This window comes from Pituophis catenifer, unplaced genomic scaffold (genome assembly GCF_029215685.1).
Source record: "Pituophis catenifer annectens isolate HBS135680 unplaced genomic scaffold, rPitCat1.0.hap2 SCAF_1, whole genome shotgun sequence".
Taxonomy (NCBI): domain Eukaryota; kingdom Metazoa; phylum Chordata; class Lepidosauria; order Squamata; family Colubridae; genus Pituophis; species Pituophis catenifer.
The window spans coordinates 85,082,576-85,100,201 of NW_027256881.1; the positions used below are offsets into that span (position 1 = coordinate 85,082,576).

The 17,626-nt window shown below is 40.3% G+C and overlaps 1 protein-coding gene across 1 annotated transcript in view; it reads right to left on the reverse strand.

The window, feature by feature from the left end:
* The window catches only part of PHACTR2 (phosphatase and actin regulator 2), an 85,055-nt gene extending 69,283 nt beyond the window's left edge, over positions 1-15,772 (reverse strand). Inside the window, exon 1 of the mRNA XM_070952115.1 lies at positions 15,656-15,772. Coding sequence (XP_070808216.1) covers positions 15,656-15,698 — 43 coding nt within the window. The 5' untranslated portion in view covers positions 15,699-15,772. The remainder of the gene's footprint in view (positions 1-15,655) is intronic.
* Positions 15,773-17,626: the final 1,854 nt, after the last annotated feature.

Below are 17,626 nucleotides of genomic sequence, written 5' to 3' on the forward strand. Positions count from 1 at the left end.
CTCTGCCAGATCCTCTTTCATAGAGGCTCTTAAGTCAGACTTTATTATTTTTAGGGCTGAAAATAATCTTTCGACACTGACTTGGGTGGGTGGCATTGCAGTAACTATTCTGGCCACATCACTAACGATCTCTGGATAAACAAGGATGGCTTCTTCAACAGTAAGTTTTGATGAGCGATCATACTTTTCAACTTCTTTTAGTGCTTTATAAAACTCCTGTTGGAATTTTTTTATTTGGACATTTACTGGTTCTGTAACGCTTATGCGACGTCGCTTTCCTTTAGCAACTTCCATTTTGTCTAAGAAGGAATCAAAGTCTAATTCTTCGTTTGAAGAAGATGATTCTGAGTTACCACTATTGCTTAAAAGAACTCCATCCTCCTGTGGAGGTATTTCAGGTCGTAATCCCTTCATGCGAACTGCTACATCATAGAGGGCCTTTTTCCCAGTAGCAATCTGTTTACTGTTCAATAAAAGTCGGCTCATTGGGTCGACATAAATAGCCGCTAACAAGATTTCATTTTCCAGCAAAAGACTCTCTCTTTTCATCATTGAAGATGCAATGCCCTCAGCTATTAACCCTCCATTTTTGTTCAGGCGATATAACAGGCTCTTCCATTCCAAGAGGAATTTACCCGGGGTTAGATCATCACATTGCAACCTCTTGGTGACAGTGAAGGGGTGAGAAAGAAGGTTCTCCAGCTCTTTTGTTTGTGTCCACTGGCTTGCAGTTAATGCAAGATTTTCATTGTCCATTTCTTCTATGAAGTCTTTAAGTTCAAGCAAACGCTTCACCATTAAATAAGTGCTTCCCCAGCGAGTTGTTTGATCCAAAATGGCTCCTTTTCCTGCACGTCTTTTCAAAATTGCATCTGTTTTTGGGGCCCTGGCTGCAACAGTTACTTGCCGTAATTTGCCAATTAATGTAGCTGCATGGCGATCTTTTAATCCATCTCTTATGGCAAGTTGCAGTGTATGAACAGCACATCGCATATGATGAATAGTAGCAAGCTTCAATGCTTCTTCAACAAAGTTGTCTAAAAAAATGTCAGCATTCTCTTCAGTTTCTAAACTTTCTCTAATACTTGCAGAGCTGTCTTCCTCTAAGTCTAATATCTGTTTGATACCTTCTTCATCTGCCTTCATCTTCTCAATTGTGCTCAACATGTTAGAAGCGTTATCTGTCACAACACATAAAATCTGTTCCTTTTTAATTTCAAAATCTTCTAGAACACCCTCCACTAACTTCTGAAGGTAATCACTGGTGTGATGTGCCTGAGTGTCCTTTACTCCGAGGGTCCGTGTTATTGTTTTGTTATTTTCATCCACAAATCTAACATTAATAGCGAAATAATTGACTCTGTGACGTGTGCATGCATCCATTTTAAGGAAGACAAAATGTCCTTTCATAACTTTCTGTAGTTCTTCCTTTTTACATTTGGCCTCCTCAATTATAAGTTTCCTTATACTTTCTCTTTCCAGAGAAACACCAAGTTTTTTTGCCATTTCTCCATTTAGGCCTAAAAAGGCTGTCTGTGAAAAGAAGGATAGTGGTACACTATTCTTTACTACCATTTCAATAATGTGGTGTTTGAATTTTTCTGGTGTCATCCTTATGGTAACTTTGTCAGATATAAAGAATTTTCTTATTTGTGATTGTTCTCCAGTAGATTTCTGAACGTTTTTTGTCACAGAAGTAGATGCAATGTTTTCATTGCTATCTTTCTCATTCACGGCTTCTAACACTTTGGGATGAAAACGCTGTAAGTGTCTTTTCAAATTTGATGCTCTTGTAGGTGCATTTTTATCAGGCCCACTGAAACTGCTAATTTTTGCATCACATTGTTTTTCACCATCATCATCTTTTCTAATACATTGGCACACGTAATGTTTTCCATCACTTGATAATGCAAAGTGCTCATAAACAGTAGACTTTGTTGTGTTTGTTGTTAGCAGTCTTTTTGCCATTGTTTAGGATGCCTCTTTCCCTAAAATATAAAATATGTTATACTAACTGGCATATAATTAGATTTTTAATATCAACATACACAGTCTTGTAAGTTGTACGTACATGGCTTTATACAAACAAATAAGCTATATATCCCAGCACTAAACCTAGACATGATTTGTCCTATACAATATAAACACTTACAGTTGAATCCAAGAAGCTGTTCCACCAAGTTCTTCTAAGCCAGTGGTTCTCAACCTTCCTAATGCCGCGACCCTTTAATACAGTTCCTCATGTTGTGGTGACCCCCAACCAGGGGTGGGTTCTAAATTTTTTTACTACCGGTTCTGTGGGCGTGGCTTATTTTGTGGGCATGGCTTGGAGGTTATGTGACTGGGTGGGTGTGGCTAGCTGGTCATGTGACCGGGTGGCCATGGCTATGTGTATAGAGGGCTGAAAAAAGTCATTTCTGACAGGTCCTCGCACTTTTGACTGGTCCTCACACTTATGACCATCCTCACATTTATGCCCGTGCAGCATTTTTAACAACCATGTCACTCATTTCACAACTGCTTCTCTTCACCATGGTGACAAGATAGGGCAAAAACGTAAAATGTGAGGACAGTCGTAAGTTCGAGGACTGGTCAAAAGGGAGAGGACCAGTCAGAAATAACTTTTTCAGCCCTCTGAGTAGTCCATATACATAAAAGGATACAGCAATAGAGAGGGATGAAGGAAGGGAAGGGAAATTAGAGTAGGAGTGAGGGTAAGAGAGGGAGGAAGAGAGGAGGAGAAGGAGAAAGGAAGAGGAAGTAGGGAGGAGAAGAAGAGGGTGAGGAAGAGAAAGTAAGAAGGAAAGAAAAGAGAGAGGTGGTAGGTTTGAGGAGAAAGATTGCTGTACAATAAAAAAGATGAAAGGGAAGAAAGCCAACCCCAAACAAATATAAAGATATTAAGATAAAGAATGAATTGTTAAACTTTAAAGAATAAAAGAGAACAAATATGAATAAATAACAATAATTAGAAACACACATACAAACATACAATGTATTTTCTTTGAACAGAGTATTTGGCCGGTTCATAAATTTAAACAGTGTTTAGTCATGTTTAAAGTTTAAGCTAACAATCAGAGTTACAAGTTTTTATAGCCTTAGCTGAATGACAGCAGTTTTTCCAATGGTTTACAGCTTCAGTCTTGAACTATTGACCCTCCATTCCCTTCACTTATGCAAGTGTCTCTAGTCCTGCAAAAAACATATTTACTTAATCCCTTATCAGTGAGAGGCTAGGTTACCCATGGGCGCTGCGTTCCCTGTAACAGCAGAACACAACACTATGGAAAGTATAAGTATTGCCACTCCTAATTGTGCGTTGCGTGCCTTATAGTGAAGCACATGAAAAGCATGCTTCTTCACGGTCACTTAACGTGTTCATTTTGCGGTTACGTGAGGCACTGCATGCATTGGTCTTTATTCTTACAGTAGAGAAGTCATTAATTATAACTTTTTGTGAATTGGGACATTTAAACTTGCTTTTTTTAAAATTCCAATCTAAATTTAGTAGGAGTCGGAGTCGGTGCATTGTTTGCCGACTCCGACTCCGACTCCAGGTACCCAAAATTTCCTCCGACTCCGACTCCTCGACTCCGACTCCGACTCCACAGCACTGCCGTCAACTAGCTTCAAATCAGATGCTGTAAACCTGCATTGAAGAACCCAAATGCTTTTAAAAATAACCTGAGGACAGGCAACTCTGTTCCTCGGTCTTGGCTGCTTGTTTTCCCCTGCAAGTCAACTGCACAGTGACAGTCATTTCACTGTCAAAGACCAACAGTTGGGATTCCTGTCTGCCAACTAGTGCACAGTTGCATCAGTTATTCTGCCTGCAGTATTAGAAAGACCGAACATAGTAGTAGAGAGCATTGCTTAAGAAAAACATCAGGGGGCCTCTCACATCCCCAGCGCGTGCTATGTGCATTTCTCTATGCAGAAAACAATGACAAATACTTCCACCAGAGCAATACTCTGCTAAAAGCAGAACAAACCAGAACAAAGGGAGATACATATTTTTAAATTTTTTAACTCCTATGAGTATTTGGGAAAAGCCAGTGGTGAAATCCAAATTTTTTACTACCAGTTCTGTGGGCGTGGCTTGATGGGCGTGGCAGGGGAAGGATACTGCAAAATCTCCATTCCTACCCCACTCCAAGGGGAAGGATATTGCAAAATCTCCATTCCTACCCCACTCCAAGGGGAAGGATATTGCAAAATCTCCATTCCTACCAGAGGTGGCATTTGCTGGTTCTCCGAACTTCTCAAAATTTCCGCTACCGGTTCTCCAGTACTTGTCAGAACCTGCTGGATTTCACCCCTGGGAAAAGCTCACATTCAGAAAGCTTGCGTCTCTTAAATGTCAGGTACAATAATACTATATATTTTAACACACACGCAAGCGAAAACTCAAAAGAAAAGCAGAAATATTGTGTAAAATGTTGTTTGTAAATATTCATTGTACAGGTAGTCCTCAACTTGCAACCACATTCATTTAGCAACCATTCAAAGGTACATCAGCAGTGAAAAAAAGTGATTTGCAACCGGTCTTCTTCACACTTACAACTGATGCAGCATCCTCACAGTCACGTGATCAAAATTCTGGCACTTGGCAACTGGCATGTATTTGCGACGGTAGCAGCGTCCTGGTGTCATGTGATCGCCATTTGTGACTTCCCCAGTTGGCTAGCAAAGTCAATGGCTGAAGCCGGATTCACTTACCGTATTTTTCAACGTATAAGACACACCTTTTTCCCCCCTAAAAGGGGGTGAAAATTTAGGTGCATCTTATACACCGAATGTAGCCCCGCCCACCCACTGGCCCCCACCCTTTGGTCTCTGCCTCGCAGCAGTTACCTCCTTGCAAGCAAACAGCAAGAAAAAACATCTCCTTTCAGCTTCAGCATAGCCTAATTAGCACAAGTTGATTGGATCGGCCTCCCGACTCTCAGCTGATTTGCTCTCAGCTGTTTTGCGCAGGGCTGTGCTGCTTGCTGCAAAGAGGTAAATTGCTGGAGCAGATTTTTTTTTCCTTGTGCTAATCAAGCTATGCTGAAAACGAAAATGAAAGTAAAGCAGGCTGTTTGCTACAACATGGCAAAATTGCTCAGAGGCAGAGGGAGATTTGTTTTTCTTCTTTTCCTCACCAAAAAAGGTAGGTGCGTCTTATACTCCGATGCGTCTTATAGTCCGAAAAATAAGGTAATCACCATGTGATTATTTAAATGCAGTGATCTGCTTAACAAAAGGTTGTTTTACAAAAAAGGTTGTAAAACTGGTCACTACTTAACAACCAACATGCTTAGCCACAGAAATTCTGGTCCCTATTGTAAGTTGAGGACTACCTACTTTATCGTGCATTTACCAGGCTTATATAGGTAGTCCTCGACTTACAACCACAATGGAGCCCAAAATTTCTGTTGTTAAGTGAGACATTTGTGAAGTGAGTTTTGTCCTATTTTATGACCTTTACTTGCCACAGTTGTTAAGTGAATCACCACAGTTGACAAGTTAGTAACATGGTTGTTAAGTGAATCTGGCTTCCCCATTGATTTTGCTAGCCGAAAGGTTGCAAAAGATGATCACATGTCTTTGGGACACAGCAATGGTCGTATGTATGAATCAGTTGCCAAACATCTGAATTTTGATCACATGATCATGGTGATGCTACAAAAGTCGTAAGTGTGAAAAATTGTCATAAGTCACTTTTTTCAGTGCCTTCATAACTTTTAACGGTCCCTAAGTGAACTGTTATAAGTCGAGGATTACCTCTATACTGTTATCAGAATACTAATACAAGACCATAATAATAATTATTCTCAGCAGACATGCTTTGCGTATAGTAAAAGTATATTTACCGTGTTTCCCCGAAAATAAGACGGAGGCTTGAAAATAAGCACTCGGGCTTATTTTCGGGGAGGTCTTATTTTCCGGGAAACACGGTGATATAAAATTATAGGTTGATACATTCTGTGGATTTAATTGGACAATTCTTCCTTTCTTTCTAATTTTAAAATACTTCTTAAAAAATACAAAAAATCTATGGAAAAGAATGGATTTTCACAGAAATCTTCACTCTTTCATAAAACAGATATCTTCACTTTAGCGCAACAGATGCCTACATTATCTAAAAAAAGAAGGGCAAAAAGATGGCATCGTATGCTGCCTAGAAATGCATAGAAATTACTACCAAGGTGGATCCAACGTAGAACATTTCCAAAGGAGATTTAATAAATTGATAGAGAATACGTTTATTCAAGTTTGCATGCTTGTAAATGCTACTGAGAATTCAAAAACACCATTTGCTCTCGTGACATGTTTCTATTATACTGTTCTACTGGCACTTTGAAACTGAATGCTGGAGTACTGAAACTGAATGCTGGAGTAGAAAACATTAGCAACCATCTATCAGGATTTTCTGTATGTCCTTCATAGCTAAATCCTGATCAGTATTACGCAAGTCACTGTAGTGGTATCATTTCTGTACTAGAGGAGGAACTAAATGGGTCTTGTTTAATATAAACATCAATTACTTTGAGTATTTTCACAACCTCACACAGCAGTAATATGAGGGTCAATTTCATTACCTCACACAATCAGATAAGATAAAATGTTCTGTTCGTATTTTGAATTTACATTTACTCAACTAATATCTACCCACTTAATCTGACAATATTTTGTCAACAATCAGCTTGAATATTTGAAAATAGCAGTAGCTCCTGGCTGCATTTAGGAAATTCTGTCCATATATTTGAAAGATATAGATGAACTTTTAAGGTCAGTACATAGTGAAAATTATATATACAACACTAAATAATAATAATGCACATATCTGTTTCAAATCAAAGCACTTTGAATTTTCAGAAATCTTGATTTTAATTATAAAATAGCATATTTAGAAATGTCCTTTATATTTTTTATTTTTAACGTATTATATTTTGCTTATGTTGGTTACTGTTATTGTGTTATATATCTGATTGCTGGGTTTTTTTAAATTGCACCATATTTTAACTATAATTTATTCCATCTAAGTCAGCAAGTGCCTGTTTTGAATTGTAACAGGGTTGAAGTATATTTAATTTGGCTCACTCAGTTGGAAAATTTTGGTCTTCCCAGAAATTCTCAGGATCTGAACAGATACACATATACAGAATGGCAGGTATTTTGAAAGCCTTTTAAAAGGAGACCCTGAAAATGAACTTAAACCCAATAAATATAGCAAAGTTTTGGTACAAAAAATGCCATTGAATTAGCTCCCTCAAGTATTTATATTCTGCACTGACTAGAATGGCTGGATTTTTGCAAAAGGAGCACTGTGTACCATGCATCAAACAGGACGGTTTCGCAGCCTGGTTATCTGAAGATTATTTCTGTCTCAGAAGGCCAAATACAGGTGCTCCAAGTCAGAGGGACAATTTGTGTCGCCAATCATTAAGTGCCCTATAGTGGTTGGAAAGATGAAAACCACCTCTGAAGAGGGCGAACATAACATAGTTAAACTACCTATCACAGAAACTCTATCTAAGTTTCACCTTATCGTTTTTCTGTTATTAGTACTGTAGTCCTCAATTTACAACAGTTCATTTAGTGACCATTCAAAGTTACAAAGTTTAGTTTAGTTTAGTTTATTTGATTTGTATACCGCCCTACTCCCGAAGGACTCAGGGCGGTGAACAGCCAACAATAAAATACATAGATACAAAAAATTTAAAACCAGAATAAAATCAAATTAAATCATTTTGGCCCAGACAGATTAAAACACCCAAATAATTTAAAAACAGATTAAAATTTACATATTTAAAAAGGGAGAGATTAGGCCAAGCCCGCCTGATGGAATAAAAAGGTCTTCACAGCACGGCGGAAGGAGCGCAGATCCGGGATCCTCCGTATCTCCGGGGGGAGCTCATTCCAGATGGTAGGTGCCCCCACAGAGAAGGCTCTCCCCCTAGGGGCCGCCAGTCGACACTGTTTGGCTGACGGCACCCGGAGAAGTCCCTCTCTATGAGAGCGCACTGGCCGGTGGGAGGCTATTGGTGGTAGTAGGCGGTCCCGTAGATAACCAGGTCCTAAGCCATGGAGCGCTTTAAAGGTGGTAACCAAAACCTTGAAGCGCACCCGGAAGACCACCGGGAGCCAGTGCAGCTCGCGCAGGAGAGGTGTTGCATGGGAGCGTCATGTCGCTCCCATTACCACCCGCGCGGCCGCACTCTGTGCCAGTTGGAGCTTCCGGGTGCTCCTCAAGAGGAGCCCCATGTAGAGAGCATAACAATAGTCCAGGTGGGAGGTGACGAGGGCATGAGTGACCGTGCGTAACGAGTCCCGATCCAGAAAGGGACGCAACTGGCGAATCAGGCGAACCTGATGAAAAATCCTCCCGGTCACGGCCGTCAAGTGCTCTTCTAAAGACAGCCGTGAATCCAGGAGGACGCCCAAGTTGCGAGCCCTCTCCGTGGGGGCCAATGATTCGCCCCCAATAGTCAGCGATGGCGTCAACTGACTATATCGGGACATCAGAAACCACAGCCACTCGGTCTTGGATGGGTTGAGCCTGAGCCTGTTCCTCCCCATCCAGATCCGTACGGCCTCCAGGCACCGGGACATCACTTCAAGGGCATCGTTGGGGTGATCCGGGGTGGAGATGTACAGCTGGGTGTCGTCAGCGTACTGATGGTACTCCACCCCGAAACCACGGATGATCTCATCCAGCGGCTTCACATAAATGTTGAACAGGAGAGGCGAGAGGACCGACCGTTGCGGCACCCCACATATGAGGGGCCTCGGGGTCGACCTCTGTCCCCCTGTCAACACAGACTGCGACCGGTCAGAGAGAAAGGAGGAGAACCACCGCAACACAGTGCCTCCCACCCCTAACTCTTCCAACCGGTGCAGCATGATACCATGGTCGATGGTATCAAAAGCCGTTGAGAGATCTAACAGGACCAGGACAGAGGAGCACCCCCTGTCCCGAGCCCTCCAGAGATCATCAACCAACGCGACCAATGCCGTTTCCGTGCTGTACCCGGGCCTGAAGCCCAACTGGAACGGATCCAGATACGTCGTTTCATCCAGATGCTGGGGGAGCTGTTGCGCAACCACACTCTCAACAACCTTCGCCACAAAACGAAGGTTGGAGACCGGACGATAATTTACCAACATTGCCGGGTCCAGGGAAGGCTTCTTGAGGAGAGGCCTCACCACCGCCTCTTTCAAGGCGGCAGGAAAGACACCCTCACCCAACGAAGCATTTATAATCCCCTGGAACCAGCCTCGTGTCACCTCCCGAGAAGCCAGCACTAACCAGGAGGGACACGGGTCCAATAAACAAGTGGTCGCGTTCAGTCTACCCAGAATCCTGTCCACGTCCTCAGGGGTCACAGGATCAAAGGCACTGAAAAAAGTGACTTATGACCATTTTTCACACTTACTACCATTGCAGCATCCTCATAGTCATGTGATCAACATTCAGATGCTTGGCAACTGACTCATATTTATGACGGTTGCAGTGTCCTGCGGTCATGTGACCATATTTTGCAACCTTCTGACAAAGTCAATGGAGAAGCCAGATTCACTTAATAACCATGTCACTAATTTAACAACTGCAGTGATTCACTTAACAACTGTGGCAAGAAAGATCGTAAAATGGGGAAAAATTCACTTAACAAATGTCTCACTTAGCAATAGAAATTTTGGGCTCAATTGTGGTCGTAAATTGAGGACTACCTGTACTTCAATATAAACTCATGTTAATATTGAAGATTCCTCTGAAGAGCTACTCGTCTTGCTTCACAAATCTGCTCTTGCAGTTTTGCTTTACTGTGCAAATACTCTTGTTCCTTTCCCTCCATTAGAGGTATTTCTCAACTTACAACCATTTGTTTTGTGACCAAAGTTACAACAGCATTAAAAACATTGACATGACCAGTTTTCACATTTACCACCACAGTAGCACCCTTATGGTCACCTGATCAAAATTTGTCAACTGATTCTGTTTGATTTTCATGGAGGAAACTGACCAAACTCTTGCCAATTTCACACCTGTTCCCTGTCTGGGCAACTGAGGAGCTACAAAACCATCAAGCCAGCATTTCTCTTACAAGACCTGAGGCAAAGCCAAGTCACTACAGAAAGACTGAAGTTCTTTCCATGGAGAAGTGGAATCACTGCACCTCAAAAAACCGATCAATCACAAAATTACTATCACACTGCAGATGAACAGGAAATAAGAATTCTCCAACTTTGCTGACACTGTGGAAATACAGAGGTATGCAGCTGTTTTCAAACTGATGCAGAATCCTCATGGAGGAGCTCTGAGAGGCCCAAGGAAACCAGTAGGGGGATTGCCACTTCATGATTCTTTATCAGAAAGTTTCCATTCCAAAATGAAAACTGAGTTTCAACTACGTAGAGAAAGAGAAATGGCTTTTTTCAGACACATTCCTTTTCATACAAGGAGTTCTTCTCTGCATTAGAACAACTCTTGCATAGAATATGGAGAAATTCAGATTTGTCAGTCTAAATAATTATCAGGGGGCCATTTCTCATTAGCATTTTTGTATGGTTTTTTAAAAATATGATTTCAAAAATTATTTCTTGAAACAGAAAAAAAACCCCTAGTTTTTGCAGCTTATGTACAAGTAATAGATGGTGACAGCATAAGATCAACTTGGTCAGTGTAAGATCAATTTCCTCTGTAGCCACATAGGAAAAATGCTCTTCCTACATTCATAAACAGGAAGTCCCTAAACCCAAGAGACTGAAAAGCAAACTAGTTCAAACGCACATTAATGTTTGACCTAAGACAATGCCTTTGTAGACTGCCAAACACAACAAACAGCAGGATTCTATGGAGTAAAACTCTTTGGCCATAGGAAAGAGGAAACAAGATAGTTAGGGCCATGTTCTCATCATAAGAAAACACTCTGACAAATAAAATACTTTGGTTACAAAATGGCCAATAATAGAGAATCCAACAATTATTTGGCTTTTTTTGGGGGGGGGGGTGACGGTAGAGGGACTTTGGGTGTAAGTAAAATGTAATTTTTTAAAAATCAATTCCTTTTTTTACTGATAAATAGCACTGGAATATCCAGATATACTATCAAATGTTAGCTTTAAGGGGAAAGCTCTGGTTTGCTTTCAACAACCCAAAGAATCCTTGAAATATATAGGAAGGGCACTTACTTAATAGATATGGAATTTTTCAATGAAAGCTCTGGTTCTTCTCCAATCAGTCACCAGTGGCTAATAGGAATAGCAGTCAAAATTGTTAGACTTTAGAGACGATGGATGGAAGACTCAACTGTCCATTAATATTCTGTTGTATCACACTTCAAGAATACAAAATATGTCAGATGTAATGTGGCATTATTATCATGTGTCTTTCTATATTAATACAGAGTACCCCTTCCAACTTCTAAACTTTAACTTTACAATCAAACCTCATAATCAATCCATGGAAATTTATGATTATAAAGCATTCACATTTTATTATCTAATCCCCATTATTTAAAAACCATACACGTCAATCAGCTAATTTGAAAACTCTCTTAAACAGCGTTTTCAAGAAACAAATACAAACAAGGCTGTTTCTCTGAAAATACAATTTTAGAGCCCGGCAGTCAATGCCAAAAAACACCTTATTTTTGAATACAGCCATCTGCTTTGCTTCAGAACAGCAGAATACTCTACACAACTCTACTCTGATATTTGCAAAGAAAGTACAAACATAGACAGAGGAAAGCATCCTAAAAGCATGCAAACTATCCAGTGATCAATGGAAAAGCAATCATGCAGAGAAATAAACAACTAAAACAGTAAATTGTAGGAACCCAATATTTTACTGTATATTGTTGCCTTGGTGAAACTTAAATTCACTTTTTAAAAATATGTTCTTTAAAGTAGCTCCTAATCAATCATAATTTTTTTGAAGTGTGCTGCTGAATAGATAACCTCTAATAAATTTTGTTAGTAAAACAGTTCTAAACCTGTATGACTGATCACTCTTGTGACTCTCCATCCAAACACAGATTTTTTTATAAAAGGATTATGCTACAATTACTGACATCTATAGAAAAAGAACAGACACTAAGCAAATTGTGGATCTCTTCATACAGCAGAAACTGCTTGGCTGTTTTCAAATATCTGAATGCTTTCTTTATAGGTTTAATAATGCATACTAAGCACAGATCTCTAAGTAACAAATAAAGGTTTTCTTCAGCCATTTTGACTCTAGCAATTCTCAGAAGTATTAATAATATTTGACTAAATGGATTATCACATTAAACTTAGGTTTTGGAGCATCATCCCATCAAGCTGTAAGATGTTAGCACCCACCCCTCTCCTAGAAAAATGAAATATTCTAGGAAATATTAAAAGGCAGAATATTTCCCTAAAAGAGAAACAGAAATTTTAAGACAAACTCAGCCCCAGCTCCCTGCCCCCAGCAGATACTTTGGTTATTTACAAGACAAAAGGCTGAGCCAATTTATCTACAACTCAAAAAACATGGCCCTCAGGGCATGATAGGATTAGCCCTCATTCAAGATCCAAACCAGGACAAAGCCATTAAGCCATAATAGAAATTGCCCAAAGCCCCTTCATTACATCATCACCCAGCAAGATTCAACCAGGCCTGGGACACAGACAGCCTACAAAGTTAGCTAAGACCCTGCCCCCTGGGAGTCTGATAGCCAATGAAATACATTTCTTGTACAGGAACAGGAATCTCTAAGGCAGGGCCCAAGAGAGTATATAAATATATCCCCCTCTCCACTCCATGTGCTCTTTTCTGCCCAGGACCCAAAAACCCCAATGGTGGTCCTATCCATCATTAAACCATCTTTTCAAGTAGTCTCCATGTTTCCAGTGTTTTTCTTCCCACTTGGAACTGAACCCAGATGGACATTTCTTCCAACAAAGCATTATACACGAACAACTAACAGATCCTGGTTTGTTGTAAATGTGTTTGTTAGCATATATTCTGCCCTTTTTGTCCAGAAGATCAAGGTAGGTAAATGGTTACCCTTTCTTCCATATTCCCCACATTAACAGCTTTGTGAAGTAAGCTGAGCTGAGAGACAGTGCCTGGTTGAACATCATCCTATAAGCTTCTGTAACTGAGGGTGGAATTGAACCAGGATCCTACAACACATTATCCATTACACAACACCCACTGCTGCCAGAATGGCCAAGTAACACTTCATCCAGACTGGAGAAAGCAAACCCAGGAGTTCACATACCCAAAAATTTACTTTAAAAGAAAACGAGTTAATTCAAGAAGATCTACCTTGAGTTTTGTGTCTTAATATTATTTCTTGAAAGCATTTTTAACATGTTTAAATTCTTAAAATTCTTAAATTTATTTATTTATTTATTATTGCGATTTATATGCCGCCATTCTCCCGAGGGACTCAGGGCGGCTTACAAAAACAATATCCAATACAAATCACAATAAAATTAAAATCAACAACCCGATTAAAACAATTTAAAATTATAACAATGTACACCCATATCGGATCAGTTAAGTTGACGAAAGAGCCACGTCTTCAACTCACTACGGAAGGAAAGGAGGTCGGGGGCTGTCCTGAGCTCAGTGGCCAAATGAGGGACTATCACAGAAAAGGGTGGGTTAATCTATTCTCCAAAGTATCTGAGGGTAAAACAAGAAGTAATGGATGGAAACCTATCAAGAAGAGATCCAACCTAGAACTAAGGAGAAATTTCCTGAGAGTGAGAACAATTAGTCAGTGGAACAGCTTGCATTCAGAAATTGTGGGTGCTCCATCACTGGAGATTTTTAAAGAAAAGATTGGACAGTCCTTTTGTCCAACGGTAGAGTTTCCTGCTTGAGCAGGGGAGTTGAACTAGAAGACCTCCAACTTTGTTATCTTTGTGATTCTGCATTACTTGCATATCCTACAAATCTTTACTAACATGGATAAAACTAGATTACTGGTTTACACAATTCCAGGAAGGCTTCAGAAGGCTGATTTTGAGTTGAAACTGGCCATCAAGCAAATGGAAGTTTAACAAATTCCATGTGTTATACAAAAACACCATACCACAATATCACCACTAACAGAAAACATGTTTGTTTTATGTTTTCTTAGCACCTAAGTACATAACAGACAGATGTTCCTTTTGAAGTTTTCAACTGTCATTGGGCAATTCTTATAAATGGCAGCTACTTGTTCCCTAAAGCTTTCCAGGTGGGTACTTTTGTCAAAGATTTGCTATGCAGCTCAAGAAATTTACTGCTCTAAGGAGAACAATTAAGATTTACACTAGTTGATCTTAACACCTTGCTGAACCAGTGATGTTGAAGAGGAACAGGAAGGAATGAGTTATACTTCCTATTCTACTGCATCTGTTAAATATCTGAAATACCTCAACAGAGGAATAATTTGTGAAACAACTGTAAAGCCCTAATACCCTAAGCTGCTAAACCCTTATTCTATGAATATAACAAAGACCTACTAATGTTCACATTTTGTGTGTCTTTTGAAGAAAAAAAACAGCCCCTAATTGTAAAGTATTCAACTGCTCTGACTCATAATTACTAGGAGTGTCACTGCATCTCTATTCTACAAAAAATGAAGACATGAATTAATATCCCAAAGCAAAACAACTACATGCTTTTTCCTAAACAATGTTCTGTATAATGTGAATTGTGTTTTATACATTTTCATAGATTCATTTACACTATGGACACTTTTCTGAACAGAACAGGCATTTACATTGTCTGATGGAACATATGTCTTTAAGCTGAGATTTCAAAATATACCATATTAATCAGCAATTGGAATCATACTATTGGGTAAAATGTTCCAAAAATGGTTACATGTTTTATGTAGTATTTAAGGAACTCTTAACATATATCTTACATAAAGATTCTACATAGTTCTTTAGCTTTTACAATTTTCATTTCAGAAGATCCAAAAAGTGTTATATTAAAATATTTTATGTATTGCCCCTGTGGTATGTTATCTATCTCATCAACGATCCATTTGTTTTTATAAAACACATTAGGAAGAAAACAACAGTTGAACACTTAAAGTACACCTAAATATTTACGTGGTTCAAAAGTGAAAGACGAATGTGTACAAGAGGATTAGAGCTAACTAAACTTACACAAACAATACAAATACATGATAGGAAACCACACTCGTAGTAACAAAATAAGAATGTGTAAAAGGAGAAGTTGGGCGTGGACTGTACGGATTTACGTGCTACAAATCTCGGTAATAAAAATATTTTGGGTTTTTGTTTTGTTTTTTTGCACCTCGCAGTTCCGATTCGAAAAATACAAGAAAGAGGGCCTTTCTCTAAGAATTAAGTCACATATAAACTTCGGGGAGAGGAGAACACAAAAATCAAAAGCCACTATTTTCGAGGAGAACTTCGTGGAAAGAAAGGGCTGCTCCTTTAAGAGAAACTTTTGTCGAGATCGCAAGAGGCAGCCTGCTCTTCTTTTGGAAGAACCCAGCGTATAATGAGGGTGGTCTGCCTATTAGAGATTGGCACCTCGACCATGTTGTTTCCATAAACGCCGGATTCTCTTCTAGCCACAAAAGCGCTCGCACGCTCAAGCTCCCGCTTGGGGGAAGGGAGAATCCGCCAAAAAGATCGCCTTCTCTTCCAGATTTCCAGCTCCACTTACCACTAGCCTCTGCCGAAAGAGTGGAGATTGAAGTCTGGCCCATCTCGCGTCCTGGAGGAGGGCCGGGATCCAGCAATCAGGCGGCTCTCTTGGTCCTCTGATCAGGCTTCCTCTCGCACAGAAACTTCGGAGAACTCATTGCAGCTTCTCCCAGCTCTTAATCTTAGCAGCCTCCTCCGTGCAACTTCTGCCTCCTCTTGCCGAGCTAGTTGTAAATCCTCCTCCTCCTCTCCTCCTCCTGCTTGCGGTTGCCGCAGCCCAACTCAAACTGTTCCTGTTCAACCAAATGCCTGTCATTCCTCTATGCAGATTACGGGGAGGGTGGGGGGGGAAGCAAAGGTCGTGGGGAGGGAGTCCCTAATCCGGGGCAGCCACGCCGCGCCGACTGGCGGGAAGCGCCCCCCCTGCACAGCAGCAATTCGCTGCAATCTGTAAGTCCTCGCAACTCCAGCACAAAGGAGGCAGCTGCAAGCTAATGCTGGGGTAAATAGAAGGAAAGAGAAGGGGACGACTAGCAGCAAGGTGGATGGACTCAGTTACAACGGTGATGGGTGCACCCTTGGAAGACCTGAAATTCTAGGTTAGGAGTAAGAAAGCATGAATGACGCTTCGTTTGAACCGAGTCCCTTGTTCTTTAAAAAGTGCTTGCTCCCACTTCCTTTCCCAGGTTCAAAGGGCTGGGTTTTTGCTTTTTTTGATGGGCAGATAGATTAGAAGGGTCTAATCTGTGCAGTTCTTGGGCCCGTCTTTTTTTCTGTCCTCACTCTTTATTTACTGTTGCAATGCTCCCCCCCCCATTTTGTAGGATTTGTTTTTGTTTACTTACAGTTATGTTACAGCCCATACACAGCTATTGTCTTGAGTCAAAACAACAACATTCAAGATTTATCACGTTTGACAACATTTCCTGGAAGAGCTAAACATCAGGTTTCCCAAAGAAGTCGGTATTCTACTGTAGGAAGTTGAAATCTAGAAAAATGAAATATTTCATTTTTCCTCTCCTAGAAAAATGAAATATTTTAGGAAATATTAAAAGGGCAGAATATTTCCCCTAAAACAAAATTTTGCACATTTAGAATTTATTTTAGCACTGAAGAGAACTGAGAAAAGCAACATCTAAAATTAATTTCATAAACTAGTCTCTTGAAATTGGTAACTTTTTTAGGAAGCAGTTGTTACAAATTGGATTTTCTAAGCTACATCTAGTGCAAATAACTTAGGGGTCAAGGAATTGTTGGCCAGAGATACTTGGCACTCCGACAATTCGAACCCAAGGCACCGGGTGGCAGAATAAGCTCCCATCATTTGCGCTTAGTTTCTGCCCACCTAGCAGTTGGAAAACAAGCATATAAACTGCAAGTAGATAAATAGGCTCCATTCCACTGGGAAAAGCTAGCAGCGTTCCGTACAGAAGTGGGAGCTGGTGCCGCACTTGCACAGATGCATGGCAAAGTCAGTGGAAGAAAGCTCAGCTGATCTGACACCCCCACCCTCCCCGAATGCTGCTGGCCAGCTGGTGCCAAGCTAGTTCGCCGCCCTCTGGTATATTATGAATAGCACGCATATGCGTGAACAAAATGAACTAGCCATCTTAGGCTGCCAGAACTACTCTGTGGTAAAAAGCATTGTAGACTATCCTGGCTATTTATACTGTGTGCTATAAAATGTGCAAATAGTTTATCAATAGAAGAGAATATATGTAGCTCAGGGTTGAACTCTGGAGTCCTGGCTGCTCTCTGACCTTGGTTGTTTACTTGCAGACATTTCATAGTTACCAGTCTAGATAATATCATCAGTGTGGCGATGTCTAATGAAATAACTGCAAGCAAATAGCCAAGCTCAGAGAGTACCACTTTCATTATTACAGGTAGTCCTCGATTTACAACAGTTCATTTAGTGACCATTCAAAGTTACAACGGCACTGAAAATAGTGACATGATCATTTTCATGGTTACACCCTTTGTAGCATCT